The sequence below is a fragment of the Hippocampus zosterae genome, chromosome 13, assembly GCF_025434085.1.
Source record: "Hippocampus zosterae strain Florida chromosome 13, ASM2543408v3, whole genome shotgun sequence".
Taxonomy (NCBI): domain Eukaryota; kingdom Metazoa; phylum Chordata; class Actinopteri; order Syngnathiformes; family Syngnathidae; genus Hippocampus; species Hippocampus zosterae.
This window is the reverse complement of record NC_067463.1, coordinates 6,811,479-6,828,412: the sequence shown is the minus strand read 5'-3', so window position 1 is coordinate 6,828,412 and position 16,934 is coordinate 6,811,479. Positions and strand designations below refer to the sequence as shown.

The following is a 16,934-nucleotide window of genomic DNA, read 5'->3' as shown; positions in this document are numbered from 1 at the left end:
AGGCTTACTATTGAAAGTAGGGGGAGAACGGCCTCAAAGTTAGATTGTCATTCAGTCGTTTTTGAGCCCCCACCTTCCCATCAGTGACCGTTTTGAGCAGAGGAAGAAGAAAAAAAATGCGAGGAACATTGATGTCTACTATGCAAAAGGCAAGAGGAAGAGTTGGATGACTTTTATATCAACTGACCTGTGTAACAATTGCTACTCCCATGTTGCATGCGCCATCGTTACCTGCGCGCGAGGCATCGACATTAAAAGTATGACGAGTTTTCTGCCTCTGATTCTTGTGTCTGAGCCATCCATTCATCCGGCCTTTTTCTATACTGCTTGTCCTCAACGAGACCGGGATAGTGACAGAAACACACACACACACACACACACACACACACAAACACACAAATAGGGCAGGGGGTGTATGCAACAATGAGTATCGAGCAGCATTGCCATCATAGGAGACCATGTGCACATAGTGAGAGGTTGCCGTACTTACTTTCGGTATCATCTGCTGAAAGAATTCCATCGGGTGTACCGGTATGTTTTTTGGGGGGGATGCGGGTGACATTTCCAAGGACCGCCGAAGATTGCAATGCAAAGAAGCGCAATGTTTACCTGTGAAAGATGCATCGAAAAGTTGATCGGGCAGTCAAGCAAGTGAAGCCAAGCCGAGATAAAAGGCAACATTTTTTTGGGGAGGGTGGGGAGGCATGAGGCTGTGCAACCGGGGGGTGATGATGCTGATGACTACGGCGGGGGCCTTCTGTGCCTTCAGCCTCATGACCATCGCTGTGGGTACCGACTACTGGTTGTACTCGCGCGGGATGTGCCGCTCCAAGAACCTGGGCGACAACGAGACGGTCCGCAAGAACGAGGAGGTGCTCACCCACTCTGGCCTGTGGAGGACCTGCTGCACAGAAGGTAAGAATTAAAAAAAAAAAAAAAGATTAAGAATTAAGATTAAGATTAAGAAAACCTTTATTAGTCTCGCAATGGAGAAATTCCAGATTCACAGCAGCAAAGTTATGAAAGGAAGAAGTAGAACAACATTATTATACAACATTCATTTGTTAAATGCAATATTATTATTAAAATTGTGTAACTGTATGAGTATTATTGTTGCGATTATCTTATATTCTTTACTGATTTGTTAGTTATTTAACTTACTAGGAATGGCAGCTTCAAATTTTGGGGGGGGGGGGTGTATAATTAGTATAATTATCCTTGACTTTGTATATTATTATTATTATTTTTATTTCAACCTCCTCTTTTGCAATGGACAAGCTTCAACTTGCAAAAATGCGTATGGGATGGAGTCGTAGTTTGACATTGTCATTTTAACAACCTTAAATATAGAGAAAAGTGTACACGATCATTTTTTCTCCACGACAATTTTTCACAAGTTGCAGCCACCCAATGACTTTTGTTTTGGTAACCACGATGATAGAGCCCACGTCATCAATTCCAGTCGATTGGTGTTGCGCATAGGTACATAGTCGTCAATATATCCGCATGTGATTCATGTGGACGGGGTCAAAAGGCATGGCGAGCAGCAAGCAAAGTTTGAGTTTCGAGTGTGCGCGTGATAAAACAAAACAAGGAGGAATGTTCCTCCGTATTAAAAGAATGCAGTTGAAGCCTGCAGGACATTTGTTCCGATTTTATATGAAACTGTCTCATGAGTTATTCTGAAAAGTTATTCAAAGCTAAAAAAAAAAGAAAAAAAGAAAAAGGTTCTGATGCCAAGTTTGGAGCAGAGCTGAGGCTAAATCAGGGATAATCAATACCAAAGTGCATCAGTTGATGCGCATGCCATTAAGCATTACGCAAGTCAGGATTGGAGGGAGGGAGCATTCAAAGTTGTCTGGGTCAAAGTGAGAAAAAAAATGGAAGTGTGTCATGCCCTAAAATAACAGAACGGGGTACTCTAACATTATCCAAAACATTCTCTGCAGGAACATTCCGAGGAGTTTGCAAAGACATCGATCACTTTGCAGAAGATGCGGACTACGAGCAGGACGCCGCAGAATATTTGCTGCGTGAGTAGTCGCCGTGCTCCCATCATATTATGCAGGGTTTTCCAAAACTATATTGGAAATTGAACGGAATCTAATTTATTGTTGTTGCACACGTATGAGTAAAGAGCAACGAAATTCACTTAACAGTTACAATGCATTGAAGAGACATTGAAAGAAAAAAAAAGACCATCAGAGGGAGACAGGACAGAGAAGCAGAACGGTACCCTGATTTTCTGGGGTGAAAAAGAAAAACAAGGTAGGAGGAAGGGGAGAAAAAAAAACAAGTCCCAGGGTTTGCGCCTGACTTACTCTCATTTACACGAATTTCATGTCAGACCTGACACTGATGCTCCGATGTAACTCTTTTGCAGGATCTCTGTGCAAAAAAAAAAAAAAGAGGTAGCTGTTTAGGATTTTTCAGCTTCATTGCTAGTAAACAGAATTCTCCCTTTCAGGGGCGGTGCGAGCATCCAGCCTCTTCCCCATCCTCAGCGTGGGATTGCTATTCCTTGGAGGTGTGTGCGTGGCGGCCAGCGAGTTCTACAAGTCACGCCACAACGTCATCCTGACGGCAGGCATTCTCTTTGTATCTGCAGGTGTGGGACGCACAGACACTAAAGTGGTGGTGGGGGGTAGGGGCTGGGGGGGTTACACTTGGTGAATTTCTGCGCAGTAAAGATTGACTTTTTTTGTTGCTGTATTTTCAAGGACTGTGCACTAATGGCGGTTGACTTGAATTGAGTAACGCGCTGGCCCCTGATGACTAAATACCCCCATTTTGTGGGATGCACAAAATATACTGCAAAATGACCCCCCCCCCCCCAAAAAAAAAAAACAACATCCATCCATCCATTATCCAAACTACTTGTTCTCAAGATGGTTGCGGGCCTGTTGGAGCCTTTCCCAGCGGACTTCGGGCAGCTGGCGGGGTACACACCCTGAGCTGGTTGCCAGACAATCGCAAGCCACTCATAGATAAACAACCATTCAAACGCACACTGTTCAATTAACTTGCCACACATGTTTCTGGAATGTGGGAGGAAACCGGAGTACCCGGAGAAAACCCACGCAGGCATGGGGAGAACATACAAACGACACAGGAAGGCCCGAGCCCGGATTTGAGTTATTTTTCAAACTAACTTGTTTTCAGATCCTACCTTTCATTTGAGCAGGACTCCCATATGCTCATATGCCCACTATCACAAAAGGAGTGGCTTATTCAGGGGTTGCAAGGGAAGGGAAAAGACTAAAAACTAGTCTGATTGTTGATACATGTTTCCCCTGCTTTAGGCTTTTTTTTGTGGTTGTTGTTGCTCTTCTTCTTCTCGACTCCCCACATGTCACTGTTCAGGTTTGAGCAACATCATTGGCATCATTGTGTACATATCGGCCAACTCCGGAGACCCCAGTCAGAGCGACAACAAGAAGAGCTATTCGTATGGCTGGTCCTTCTACTTCGGGGCGCTGTCTTTCGTCCTGGCCGAGATGGTGGGCGTGCTGGCGGTTCACGTGTTCATCGAGAAGCACCGGCAGCTCCGTACCAACGGCCGGCCCTCCTTGTTCAAACCGCCCGTCTCGCGCGGCTCGTCCAACTACCGCAACCGCTACTACAACAACTGTCCCCGCAGGCACAGTGGCAGGAGCAACCACAGCGGCACCGCCGACTCGGCCCCCGACTCCCTGCGAGCGTCCCTGGTGCGGGAGGCGTCGCTCTCATCAGGCGCCAAGGTGGCCGCCTTACCGGGGTTGCCCGCTCCGGTCGTGTCGGAGTTGATGCTTTACGCCCTTAAGGACGCGGACGTGATGTTGGACAGTTTCCCGGCCGCGCCTCAGGACGCAGACGACTTGCTGGGTGGCAACTGCGCAGCCAATCGGAGAACCACTCCGGTCTGATAAGAAACTTGACAGGACATTGTCATCTTAATCCAGTTCATGATTAAGATTGATTTCTGGCGACGTGTCTGTATTTGTGTAGCAAAAGAGTAAGAGTTCAGCAAAAACAAAACCTCTTCTTACTGCCCTCCTCTAACCATAACCGTCTTGCGTGGCTTAAAAAATGAATTTGGGTCACGTCATTTTGCTTCGTACTCCTTTCACAAATGGTTATAGTTAACATTTCTGAGAACCTTTTTCATTTCCGTACCCCTCACAACAATGTCTCTGGACATTCAATGCTTGGGGAGTGCGTAGAGGCCAAGATGAGATCACGTGTTTTCCTGTAAACGTGGGAGTGGGCAAGGGGGGGTTTCTCAGAAAGAATGTGATAAGGGAAGCTGGAGCCCTGCCAGCCGGTGTGAAAGCACTTGAAATTCCAAAGTAAAAATAGGATTAGCATTGCATACGAGAAAAGGCTTGATACGTGTGTGTGTTTTTGGGGGGGATTCAGTCCTTCTCTGTGACTGTGAGTCATTCAGTCTTGGGAAGAAGCAGAATTTCCCAAAAAGACAAATTTTTCCAGGACCGATTGTTCATTTTCTCTCCCCAGTCACGTGACCCCCATTGACGCATTCTTCCAGCATCTGAATGCTATTCTCCCCCCTCGAATCGAGAGGTGTGGTGAAGTCCGGGGCTCTTACTTTCACTTTTTACTTTGATCATAAGCTTTCCGCTCGAGCAAGAGGTTGCACTCTTATTTTTGTCTTTTACCCAGGCGACTCAGCAACTAACTAGAAATAATGTTTTCCTGTTATGTATTTTGGGCTGCTCTTTCGCTGTCTGGCTTTCTGAGCGACTTCCATGTGTTCAGCTGTGGTAAGTAAAAGACACTTTAGCTTCCCTGAAGGTTAAGATGAACTGGGAAAGATTCTTCAGTTAAACAACAGAGCGTAATGAAATTGTTTTCAATGTAATGATTTCGCCACTATAAATGTATATAAAATATTCCATTGGACAATAAAAATGAACTGGGGTTCAAACTGTTTGCCATCATTACACCTTTGAACTTTATCGCAGGCAAACTTTTAAATGTGTGGGTTTTTTTTGGGGGGGGGGGGGTACACCCAATTCTCACCCGAGTCGAAAAAGATGAACTATGACCATAAATTATGACAACGTGACAAACGCGTGGCAAAAAAGGAAGCGGGCTGAGGGATACATGACGAAGATGAAGCTGCATGACATTCAGAAAGGATGTTCAAAGAAGTGAACTGCTTCCACTATTAAACAGGAACAACAATAACTGCTGCACCCACGCTCTACTTTTGACAACACATAGCGGAAGTGTCTAACAATTAGGGAAGGAAGGAATCTTGTCAAAATGGAGAATAAGACCATGTATCAACTGTCTTGCAAGTGTATAAAGATCAAGTTAACCACAGTTAAAGTAAGGGTTTAAAAGAGCTTTAAAAACAGACAACATACTGTACAGGGATGTCTGCGCAAGACATTAGACATGTTTCATGTCTCCTCTCAGCTCTTGGCAGAGGATAAAAAAAATCTATGAGTGAGCAGCGTTACATTGAATGCCTAAATGTGTTGCTGCACCATTAATGTTCAAATTATGAGCTGCTCAAAGGGCAATATACAGTATGTGTTTCCCATTTTCTGTTAGCATTAAGCTAGCAGACTAAAGGCAACAATAAATTGTGACTCACCAAGAACTTTGACGACGTGACGACGCATAGTTGATGGGGAACGGGGAGAAGAAAGCCTGCCAGCATCGCTTATTTTCATATTGTCAGCTGTCAAAAAAGAAGTAAACAACTTTCATAATTAAAACGGGGGAGGGAGGGTGCCACAGCCAGGCACTACTGTATGTCTATTTCCATTAGCGTATTTCAGTGTCTTCATAAAACGATAAATATTCCAGCTGATCTCCAAGCTTTCACCGAGTTATTCAAATTCAAGAAGGTTCTTGCGTCACCAACATTTGCCAAGAATCCCTGAATTATCGACTGTAAATCCCCTTTGCTTTCCAGATGACTACTGCGCAGACAAGCCTGTATTTAATCCGCCCAGACTAGCGGTCAAGTTTGGCACGTCGACGTCAGCCAACTGCTCCGTTTGCCAACACGCTTGCCACAACAAGTTGTCTGGTTTGGAAAAATCAACCGGCAAAATACAACGAGACGGGACCACCATTTTGTGGACGGTGGACAAAATGGTTACGTACCCTACGTCTATCATGTGCTACTACAACAAAGGCAACAGATCCCAATGCTGTAGCACCCTGCCCATCACCGTCTACCGTAAGGCCTTCCTTTCTTACCTATCTTACTTCCTTTCTCTTCTTTACCGTTTTTGGACCTATGATAAGTGCCTGTTGAGATTTAAAAATATTTGCCACTGCCGCTAAGAAGTGTCAAAGTGCTCTTTTTTTGTTGTTGTAGGCTTATAAAACTAAGACCAAACTATTTGGAAGAAGCACAAAACTACACACCTTGCTCAAGAGGAATTAATCATATCATCTTAAAACATCACCCTGACACTAGAGTATGGTGCAGAAGACATTTTGAGTTTGGCCTGCTTTGCTTCATCAGGGCCGGACAGCTTGGAATCACTGGAATCAAAAACCAAAAAAAGCAAGTCTTACCAAAACAAAATCTCACTTTTGGAGTGAGCAAGACATAGCCCAGACCTCACCCCGTTTCAGATTATTATTACTCTTGATTAATTTGAAGACGGCCAGACACATGAAATACCCAAATAATATGACATAACTAAAGCAGTTCCGTCTGGAAGAATGGGTTAAAGTTCCCGATGTCCATAATAAATGCATTGACATTTGCTGTTTGTTTTTTTAAATCAAAAATATTAACAAAACGGGGATAAACCTCAGCTTTTTCCATTAAGGAAAAAAATTAAGAAGATTATCATTTACAATTTGTTATTTTGCCATTGTTGAAGTCCGCAGTTAGTGCATTCCAATTCATAAATTGTATAATAGCAAATTACTTTGAAATAGACAATAACTACTTATACTGAGTGTATTTTCGGAAGTAAGTTCCCCAACACTATCTTATCCCCATGCGTCATCAATAATCATAAAGGGAAGTGGTCAAAATGGGAACATTTTGTTTATTTTACCCCCTTCTTCTCCTTGTGTCCTCGCAGAGCCTCCCACAGAGGTCAAGGTGGGGTTTGTCGGTCACTCCGGGCCGATGGTGGAGGGTGAACAGTTCGCGCTGTACTGCAGCGTGAAAAAAGTTGCTCCTCTTAAAAACCTCATCTTGACCCTCTACCAAGGGGAAAACGCAGTCGCCCAGCAGCACTTTAAGAACAACACAGAGAAGAAGCCGGCTGACAGACAGTTCAACCACATTATCAATGCTACCAAAGAAAACGATGGAGCCCAATTTAAGTGTTACGCCGAGCTGGACATGAGACCCGATAGTTTGCAGTATACTGCTCTGTCTGGTCATCTCATCGTCAATGTTCAATGTAAGTTTGACAACATGTGCCACAAATATCTGTACCCTCTCAAAAATAATGACCCATTTCCACCACCACAAAAAAAAGAAGTTTTTTTTGGTTTTTATTGTAAGAAGCGTGTGTGTATGTGTGTGTGTGTGTGTGCGCGGCAAGCATGTGTGTGTGTGTGTGCGCGGCCTGACGGTCCAGTGGTTAGCATGTTGACCTCACAGGTCGTAGGTTCGATCCCACGATGATGGATGGAATTAGTCTTTTGTCATTCCAAAAAAAAAAAATCAACAGGCAGAAAGGGCCTTCTGACAGTAAAAATTAGTAAATAAATTAAATATTTTCACCAAAATAGGAGAACAATTCCACAGATTTCAACGTAAGCCTCTGTGTGTGCAAACCATTGGCAATTTTGGATTGTAGATCTTTTCTACTAATTAGGTCCACTTTCCTATCGTCACAGTAAGACAAAATATTTTAGCTTATTATTGACATAAAACACATTTTATGAGTGCAAAGACTCCCCCCCCCACCTCACCATTTGGTGAGATTAAACATGAATCGAAAGAGGGCTTATTTGAACCTGCCCCGAACCTCAGGCATAATAATATATCACTATCTGAAAATCCTAATGGGTTACAGCATTTTTGCCAAGAACAATCTCACTATTTTATTTTTTTATCTCCGTCAATCGACACACAGATAAGCCTCACTTCAACGGACCTGCTAATGAACAGATCAGCCTCACAGTGGGAGATCCCCTTCACCTCAACTGCTCCGCCAAGGGTAACCCAAGACCCTGGGTGACGTGGACCCTCCCGTCGGCCGCCACCTTCGAAGGCGAAGTTTTCTCGGTGGACTCGGTCACCACGGAGCATCGAGGACTGTACATCTGTTCTATGAGCAACACATTGGGAATGACCACTGTTGAGTTTAACGTGGACGTACAGGGTGAGTTGATGACTTATACTTGAATGGCGTGTAAACAATTACTGGCATGCTGGTTATTGGTTATTCATAATTACTGGCACAACTGGTTGGAAGTCAAAAATTCACACTACACAGTTATGGGTCATATATGTGTACAGTTAATTCCATGATTAACATTTCACGATTAAGAGGACTTGAAAGTTGAATGTGTTACATTGTGGAAGGGTTTTTTTTATTCCACAAAGACAAGAGTACTGCACTCATGATGGGTTGTTAATCCTTTCATGCACCCTGTAACCTAAGATGTCCACTGAAGTAACCTCCGTCCCTGAAAGGGTTAATTTGATCCATCAATGCATCCATATTCGCACTTGACTTTGCTTCTCCCCGATGTTAACTTTGTCTCCCATTCGTTCACTTTCTTCGCAGTCAACTACCTGAATATTATTTTTGCGGTGGTCGCAGCGGCAGTCGCTCTTGGGGTCCTCATCATCTCGGCGGTGTGCATCTATTACTACAGAGTGAGCCGGACTGGCCAATACAGGCTGAAGGACGTGTTGCGTTTTCGTACCCCGCACGTGGCCCTCCCAGCTGGGGAGTTGTAAAGCGCAAGGTATGGAACGAGCACGAAGACGTTGCTGTTTCTCCAAACGCGTGCATACTTGTGCAAAGTTGATTAACAAAGTCCATCGATGGCACAAAGCTCCCACCGACAATATGAGGTCCGTGTTTGAATTGTTGTTGTTGAAGGGAATGGGGATTATGTGAGTGATATCGATTGCTGCTGCTGGTTGGTGCATTTATTTGGATGCAGCTTACTGGTTACAGATTTATTTTATTTTTTCATTTCATTCATACAATGGTGCCTTGAGAAAAGAATAACATGACGTGCCATCTATACGATGTGTATTTAAGACAATGTGTTCGTAAAGCCGGCTTAGCGTGATGCTAACAAGTAATGTAAACTCTGATCGACGGCTCCTTAAGTAGCATCCATGTTGTCGTTTCAACCCTTAAAGAAAGAGGGATTTGAACAGCGGAGCAACACCTGTAGACAGGCAAAAAACAATAACAATAGGCATAGATTCTTTATCCTCTGACGGTTAATGTTACAGCTCGTTGAGGAGTTGTAACTTCAACGCTTGCATATGTCTGTATTACACTCCCTCCAAGTGGCCATGTTAGTTCTGTCCATTCAGTTTAATTATGTTAATACGACAAATATATAATGTACAAGATTATGGTGCCATTTTCCCAATTTTAAAAAAAGCATTGAAGGTTGATGTAGATTTTTGGCACTTTTGAGTTATGAATGTCGTCTCTGAATGAAATTATGAAAAAAAATACATTAATTGCACTTTTTTCTTGACAAGCAAAAGCAGTTTCCTTGTTTGTATGTGCATGATAAAAAGCACAACAAACTTTTCGGATCATGTTTCATTATTTTCGTCACTATGAGAAATAACTGAGATCTCGCGTTTTCATGTCTAACACTAATCAAAATGTCTTTCATCTGAAAAGGAAAAAAGATATATGACACACACTGGCAGTTAAAGCTTCTAGTGGTCACACACGATGAAATTTGGATTAAGTGGATCACAATTTAGTGTCGCCCGTCTGTCTAGAAGCAGTCATTCAAATTTGGTACAGGTCAGATAAAATCTTTACGCGTGGTTCGTTAGCCAAAATGACCGCTTCAAATCAGATTTCTGTTTCTTTTTGGACAGGAGTTCGGGAGACTTATTTTTTTCCTCATCGACAAGACTACCAAATTACAGTGAGAGTTGACTTTGGGGCTGTATTGAAAATGAAAGTGAGATTAAAAAAAAAAGATGCCTTTCTTTTTTGAAGGGGGGGGGTTCTAAGAATATGGAAAAAACAAAGAAAAAATATCAATTATGAGAGGGTCACATGCTAAAAGCGAAAAGCTGACGTTTCTTCTTCTTTTTAAAGTGGAGAGGAAACGTCATTCGTTTTGGTCAAACATTTCGGTGAAATGACCACCATTTCTTTGAAGTGTAACACTGACAAAAAAAAAAGAGGAAGCTCAACTAGTCCCAAAGGAAATCAAGTATCTGTAGGAGTTCCTTTTTGCTTTCCTGTTTATCCCAACAGTAACACCTCCCAGGAAGCTTTTTGGCACCTCGCAACGGCTCATGTGTTTCTGATTCGAGTCAGGAATCTCTACAGTACTTCCATTTTTGCGATAAGAAAGTTCATCCTTCAATAATAAAACACAGATGAAATTGTAATACTGGATAGTGCCCAGTGCAACTGACTGACTGCTGTTCAGCAAGGCTTGCTATTTTCAATTATCTGCTGTGTTCAGTGCATGCTAAAACGCAACGATAGTACTATGACGGCATCTTAGCACAACCACACTTTTTTTTGTTTTTAATACACTGTACATGACATCATTGATGGGGCGGACATGTTCTCATTGTGAATACAAGGCTGGAAACAACTGCACATCCTGCCGTTGAAAGTTATTGCCCTGTCAGTATTATTATTTTTTTGTATCATGAGGCGAAATCAATGCACACATAAATCACTCTGAAGTAATCCACTGTGAAAATGGCACCTGATGTGGACACTGTTGGTCCAAGTTTTTTTTTTTAATATGTATGTAAATATGTGGCATTTCTATGAATAAAATATATCTGTTACAATGTGTCAAACAAATAGTCATTGGTGATGTAGCGGTCTGACTTCCGGGTTGAGTGAACGCTGGCGCGTTTTGGCTGCCGCTGCTCAACCTGTATTGTTTTTTGTTATTGTAAAGTGTCCTTGGGTGTCTTGAAAGGCGCTTATAAATAAAATGTATCATTATTATTACTAGCCTGGATAAGCCTACAAATGTTATGGAATAGAAAATTGTTCAATAATATTAAATATTCATGTTAAAATGAAAGTTATGCATTATTGTGAATACTACTATTTTTATCCAAGTGCCTATTCCATGGCGGAGATGCGCTTCTGCCATGCCTAGTCTCGAGTGCAGGGGTATTAAAATTTTTAGCATGGGCCACTTTATTGTTCCGTTCTGACAACGAAACTACAAAAATGTTTCATCGTCTCATCGCATTATTACTTGTACACAACAAATTAATGGATTACTAGTTTTGAAATCGTATATGTCAACTAATAATAGTTTTTCAATAATTGTTCAAGGTAGTGTAAACAGGGTAACAAAATTATTGCAAATTCTCAACTTGATTTATTACAGTACTACCCGTCACAACCCTCGTGCACTATTTAAAACGATAGATTCTGTACTCAAACCCCCTCTGCCTACTTGCTCGGATTCTTCAGCCGAGATGTGCAACAGATTCCTTCAGTTCTTTATTGATAAGGTCTCTACAGCTAGGATTCCGGTCCCAAATACCGCATCTGACCCCTCTGTCCATGTTCAATGTTCAGCTGTCCTAAATTCTTTTGATACTGTGTCCTTGGCGCTTTTGGAGGATGTAGTTCGCCAGACGAAGCCATCTGGCTCCCCTTGCGACTCTCTTCCCCCACGCTTCTTTCAGGAGGTTCTCCCGAGTGTTGGTGCATCGGTCTTGGATATCATCAACAGCAGCCTTTCTTCTGGTGTAGTTCCCCAACAGTTTAAACATGCTGTGGTCCAACCCTTGATCAAGAAACCTGGTCTTGATCCAGATGAGCTGTCAAGTTACAGACCCATTTCCAAACTGCCTTTCATTTCCAAAATTCTGGAAAAAGTGGTGCACATGCAGTTGAAACTTTTCTTGGATGAACATAACATCTTGGAGGTCTTCCAGTCAGGTTTCAAGACGATCTTGGATGAACATAACATCTTGGAGGTCTTCCAGTCAGGTTTCAAGACGATGCATAGCACGGAGTCAGCCCTGTTACGCGTTTCTAATGACATCCTCCTGGCAAATGACTCTGGAGACCACGTGTGTCTGGTCTTATTGGACTTAACTGCAGCATTTGATACAGTGGATCACAGTATTCTGCTGACTCGTTTGCAGCACTTGGTGGGCATTGGCGGGAGTGCTCTTGATTGGTTTAGGTCCTATCTAGCTGACAGGACCTTTTGTGTCAGCCTTGGCTGCTCTGAATCACGCACTGCTCCCCTGTCATGTGGTGTTCCACAGGGCTCAATTCTGGGGCCTCTGCTGTTCTCGCTATATCTGCTCCCATTGGGTTCCATCTTAAGGAAACATGGTATTCCTTTCCACTGCTATGCAGATGACTGCCAGATCTATGTCCCACTGAGCAAGAAAGACACCTTCTCATTAAGGCCACTCCTATCCTGTCTGGAAGAAATCAAAACCTGGATGGCACAAAATTTCTTGAAGTTCAACGAAAAGAAGACAGAGGTGATATTGTTTGGCCCCAGTGGACCTTGTACATTCCATCCTGTAGACTTGGGCCCCCTATCTCCTTATCTGAAATCAACGGTCTCAAACTTGAGACTTAAACTGGACAGTGATTTCAAACTTGATCGGCAAATTGGTGCCGTTGTTAAATCCAGCTTCTTTCACCTTAGACAGCTGGCCAAAATAAAACCTTTCCTCTCACATGAACACTTTGAGACAGTAATTCATGCCTTTGTCACATCCCGGCTCGATTACTGCAACGCCCTGTACTTTGGAGTCAGCCAGTCCTCCATCAAGCGCCTTCAGCTGGTACAGAATGCCGCTGCTCGCCTCTTGACTGGTACTCGTAAGAGGGAGCATATAACTCCTACTTTGGCATCCCTTCACTGGCTCCCCATTCATTTTAGAATTATTTTTAAGATCCTCCTCTTTGTTTTCAAATCTCTGAATAATCTCGCGCCACCTTACCTCTCTGAGCTCATACGCCCCTACACCCCTGCCCGGCGCCTCAGGTCTGTGGACCAGTCTTTGCTAGACGTACCAAGAACTAAACTGAGGCTCAGAGGGGATCGAGCCTTTTCTGTTGCTGGTCCATCTCTCTGGAATGACCTCCCACTGAACATTCGGCAAGCCTCCTCGCTGCCCATCTTTAAAGCCCTCCTCAAAACTCACTTGTATTCTTTGGCGTTTGACTCAGCATGACTTAGATTTGCTCTTGATTTTACTGCTTGGTGCTTTCTACCGCCTTATTACTTATTACTGATTCGTCTTACTGTTTATTGTATATGTTAAATCGCTCCATGTACAGCACTTTGTATGCAGCGATGGCTGTTTGAAAGTGCTCTATAAATACTGTTGACTTGACTATACAATTTGACATCACGGTACCGATTTTAGTATGGATCATGCAAGTTAACAAATGATTTCCTTTCGAGGGGGCCACATATAATGACGTGCCGAGCCGGATATGGGCCCCCGGGCCTTGAGTTTAACACCAATGCTCTAGTGCATCACATTCAAAGGGAAAAGGAAGGAGCTGCTTTGATTGGACATAATTGACCCCGCCCAAGCACAGCAGTCCTCCCTCTTGCAAATCCTCTGGCTTGCAGTCATCTGGGAAATTACTAACATTAGGTCTAACCCGCCTCCAGGCGGATTTTTGACACGCCAGATTTACGCCGGTCACAAAAATAGAGCGTGTTGTGTTAGCGGTTTGATAGCTGAATGAGTCACCCTTTTAAGCACACATCAATAAACTAAATCCTGATTGGCCAGCTAAAGACGATACACTTGCTTCCACCTTTCAGCTATCAGATAACACAACGGCAGGGCTCACTAGCAACAGCTAAGCCAAAGCTAAAAATAGTTGTTTGTTAAGAGGATTAGAGAGGCGTTTAACTTGTATTTAACGTAGTTTCAAGTCACCAAGTTGGTTAGAACATCACCACTGAACACATTTGGACAGTAGGATGAGTGGGACTGGTGCGGGTATCGACTACAGCGCCTGGGATCAAATGACATTTCGGATGAAGATGACGTCAACAACCCTTACCTCGACACGCCGAGTTTGTTTCGGATGAGACACTGGGTCAGGACTCAGCCCATGTCATAAGATAGTTTTGTGCGGAATATGTTTGGAGTCGGTCAAAAATCTTGGTTAGTTTAACGTATAGTATACTGTATACTCTTTCATCGTCGTTGAAGTAGTAGTCAGTGACAAAAATACGCCAATGTCCTGGCTGGACCTTTGCCCTTCCCAAAGGAACTTTGCAAAGACGTTTGTTTTGTTTTTTTTCCTCGTTTTGCTAGCTCTCGGGTTTCATTTCGGCGTTAATCTATCACGTGACCGAGAAGCGCCGCGTTCACCTGCGTCAAGAGTGACATATTGTAGACGGATATAACATAGAATCCGCTAATTTTCCAAAATAAAGCATCTTTCAGATTTTGAAATGAATAAAAACGGAAGTAATGTAAGTTATTTAGTTATTTGGGGGGGGGGCGCTGGTTTACAACACGCCATCCATTTCAGCATATGTGCCATTAATCCAAGAAACTAAAAAATAGTGAATTAACCAGTCCCTGAACGTTCATAACTATGTCTGAATTACGACCATATCTATTTTGGAATAAACATACCTGCTAAAATGTACGGCGTTCCATAGAGACGTAATGATAACGGTAATGTTGCGAAATCGTGATATGAAAATTGCCACGATATGGTCGTCGTCGTGTCACGCTATTAAAAGCACCACATCTGGACAACTGGCCGGGTTATTTTCCATTCGTGCATTTTCAACACCCTCTAGTGGTTACTTTATTTGCAGTTTAATTTTAACGCCTCGAGGACGGAACACGTTTGAGTTCTTCCGCAGACTGACTCAAGTCACAACCTGTGAGTGTATTTGCAAGTAAGTGCCCACTATTGAAAGTTATTTGCGTTATCAGCCAAACACAGCATTGTGAACTACGTAGCCCATGATATGTTTTTTTCCGACTGTATGTCGTTGTTATACAGTGTAAAGAGCTTTTTTTTAGATCGCCAACTTACCCGCAATATTGTGATAATTATCGTCTTGTTAGGTTCGTATTGTGATAATATCATGTCATGACGTTTGGATATTGTTTCATCCGCAGTTTTCCATATCCCTTGGAAACTGTTTACCTCATGTCACTTCTTCTCTTTGACTTCACATATTCAAACTACGATGAAGAGAAGACGGCTAAAATCGTCAAATAAGAAATATATCCTGTTTTCTCAAATCGCTCTCTCTTGGTCAAATGACACGTAAACAGAATGGGGGAGGGGGTACCTTTTTCAGATTCAGAAGCATGCCTTGATGGAGTATGTGGCCCACCAGGCCATTGTCATGCTGTCCATCATGGATTTGGGCCGATCGTTGAAGGTGGACCCGTGAGACTGCTTCAGGCAGTTCTTCTCAAGCATCAAGGTCAGAAAAAAGCCAAACTCGGCTTCCTGTCCGTTTTGGTCTCTCTGGTGAGGCTGCACCCGCGTGCGTCACAGAGCGCAGATCAGCAGAACCGGGAGGCATTGGATCGCAAGTTTGAACAGCTGAAAGAGTGGGTGCGGAACTGCGCCGGGATGAGTATGGAGGAGGCCAGAGAAGAACTGGAGGAGCAGGAGAAGCAAAAAAGATTGGGTGCTGGTGGTCTAGACCCCATTGAGGTCTACAAGTCATTCCCCAAGGTAAATCTTATCTATTCAATGACTCAACATAACGTGAAAATATAGAAACTTATTTCGGCTGACTCAAAGTGGTTCAGAATTTGGGGCAGGTCTAATTCCACACATTATTAAAATGTATTCAATGTTTACATTAATGTCATGAATACAGTCATCATCATCATGTTCTTAAAATTGAGCGATGTCTGTGCGCCACAATAAATATTTGTTCCATGTGTTGCTGCAGCTCACAGTGTTTGTTTACCTTGCCTCTGAGCCTCTTCTGAGAGGTTCCGCTTTCACCTCGTTTGCACACAAACATACGGCATATTGATCCTGTTGTGAGGCACACACTACTGTAAACACGCACACATACACGGACACACAATGTAACAACCGAGGTTCTGACCTGCCGTCGTTTCTGTCAGCACATGCAAAGAAGCTTCGATGAGAAGAATATTGAGATGCTGCACGAGGCCATCGGCAACATGCACCCTGATGATGATGATGATGATGATGAAGAAGATGAAGTGGTGGTCTCCACAGGAGGGCAAGTATCACCTGGCAAAGTGCATCGACTCTGAACAGAGACGAACAACCATCCGCGCTCACACTCACGCCGAGGGACAATTCAGTGCATTCCATTAACCTGCAATGCATGGTTTTGAAATGTGTGCGGGGGGAGGGGGAACAGAACACACAGAGAAAACCCACACAGACACGGACGGGGGAGAACATGCAAACACAGAAAGGCCGGAGATGCAATCAAACCCTGCACCTCTCCGCTGTGAGGCCGACGTGCTAACCAGTCATCCACTGGGCCGCTTGTTATTATTATCTTCAGGATAATTTTGTTTAATTACATTAATGAATTAACACATTTTTAGAAAATAAAATATCTGGCGCATTATCTTTGAATAATGAAAATCATTGCACGTGAGGTCATTTTAAGATTTACCGTATGTATTGTACAAATTTGGAGCAAATCTGAAATTGCTAAGCATCAAGCCAACAGCAGATGAACAAAGGTAGGATTTTTTTGAGGGGGGGTGGGGGCTGAAGAATAGGAAAAGGTCACAGAATAATCTTTCAAAAAAAGAGAGAGGG

General features: G+C 43.2%; 3 protein-coding genes and 1 long non-coding RNA gene across 4 annotated transcripts; 3 read left to right on the top strand and 1 right to left on the bottom strand.

The window, feature by feature from the left end:
* The first annotated feature begins 704 nt into the window (after positions 1–704).
* LOC127613654 (voltage-dependent calcium channel gamma-3 subunit-like) lies at positions 705–4,261 on the top strand. Its single transcript, XM_052084772.1, has 4 exons — positions 705–915; positions 1,950–2,033; positions 2,468–2,608; positions 3,364–4,261. The coding sequence occupies exons 1-4, from the start codon at positions 705–707 to the stop codon at positions 3,903–3,905; spliced, it is 978 nt and encodes a 325-aa protein (XP_051940732.1). The 3' UTR covers positions 3,906–4,261.
* Positions 4,262–4,492: 231 nt separating this feature from the next.
* On the top strand, positions 4,493–9,450 carry LOC127613653 (vascular cell adhesion protein 1-like). The gene is made up of 5 exons (XM_052084771.1): positions 4,493–4,763; positions 5,930–6,199; positions 7,065–7,391; positions 8,073–8,321; positions 8,730–9,450. Exons 1-5 carry the CDS (start codon positions 4,688–4,690, stop codon positions 8,903–8,905), a joined length of 1,098 nt encoding a protein of 365 aa, XP_051940731.1. The 5' UTR covers positions 4,493–4,687; the 3' UTR covers positions 8,906–9,450.
* A 1,290-nt stretch (positions 9,451–10,740) lies between these two features.
* On the bottom strand, positions 10,741–11,187 carry LOC127613659 (uncharacterized). The gene is made up of 2 exons (XR_007966273.1): positions 11,137–11,187; positions 10,741–11,008 (listed from the first exon to the last, which is right to left on the bottom strand). It is a non-coding gene; the product is annotated as an uncharacterized LOC127613659 (long non-coding RNA).
* Positions 11,188–14,653: 3,466 nt separating this feature from the next.
* LOC127613502 (hsp90 co-chaperone Cdc37-like) lies at positions 14,654–16,411 on the top strand. Its single transcript, XM_052084566.1, has 2 exons — positions 14,654–15,851; positions 16,256–16,411. Exons 1-2 carry the CDS (start codon positions 15,441–15,443, stop codon positions 16,409–16,411), a joined length of 567 nt encoding a protein of 188 aa, XP_051940526.1. The 5' UTR covers positions 14,654–15,440.
* Positions 16,412–16,934: the final 523 nt, after the last annotated feature.

Coding starts and splice junctions, on each gene's coding strand:
- LOC127613654 (XM_052084772.1), top strand. CDS start 705: ATGAGGCTGTGCAACCGGGGGGTGATGATGCTGATGACTACGGCGGGG. Junction 916..1,949: donor GAGGACCTGCTGCACAGAAG/GTAAGAATTAAA, acceptor CATTCTCTGCAG/GAACATTCCGAGGAGTTTGC. Junction 2,609..3,363: donor CATTCTCTTTGTATCTGCAG/GTGTGGGACGCA, acceptor GTCACTGTTCAG/GTTTGAGCAACATCATTGGC.
- LOC127613653 (XM_052084771.1), top strand. CDS start 4,688: ATGTTTTCCTGTTATGTATTTTGGGCTGCTCTTTCGCTGTCTGGCTTT. Junction 7,392..8,072: donor TCTCATCGTCAATGTTCAAT/GTAAGTTTGACA, acceptor ATCGACACACAG/ATAAGCCTCACTTCAACGGA. Junction 8,322..8,729: donor GTTTAACGTGGACGTACAGG/GTGAGTTGATGA, acceptor CTTTCTTCGCAG/TCAACTACCTGAATATTATT.
- LOC127613502 (XM_052084566.1), top strand. CDS start 15,441: ATGGGGGAGGGGGTACCTTTTTCAGATTCAGAAGCATGCCTTGATGGA. Junction 15,852..16,255: donor TCTACAAGTCATTCCCCAAG/GTAAATCTTATC, acceptor CGTTTCTGTCAG/CACATGCAAAGAAGCTTCGA.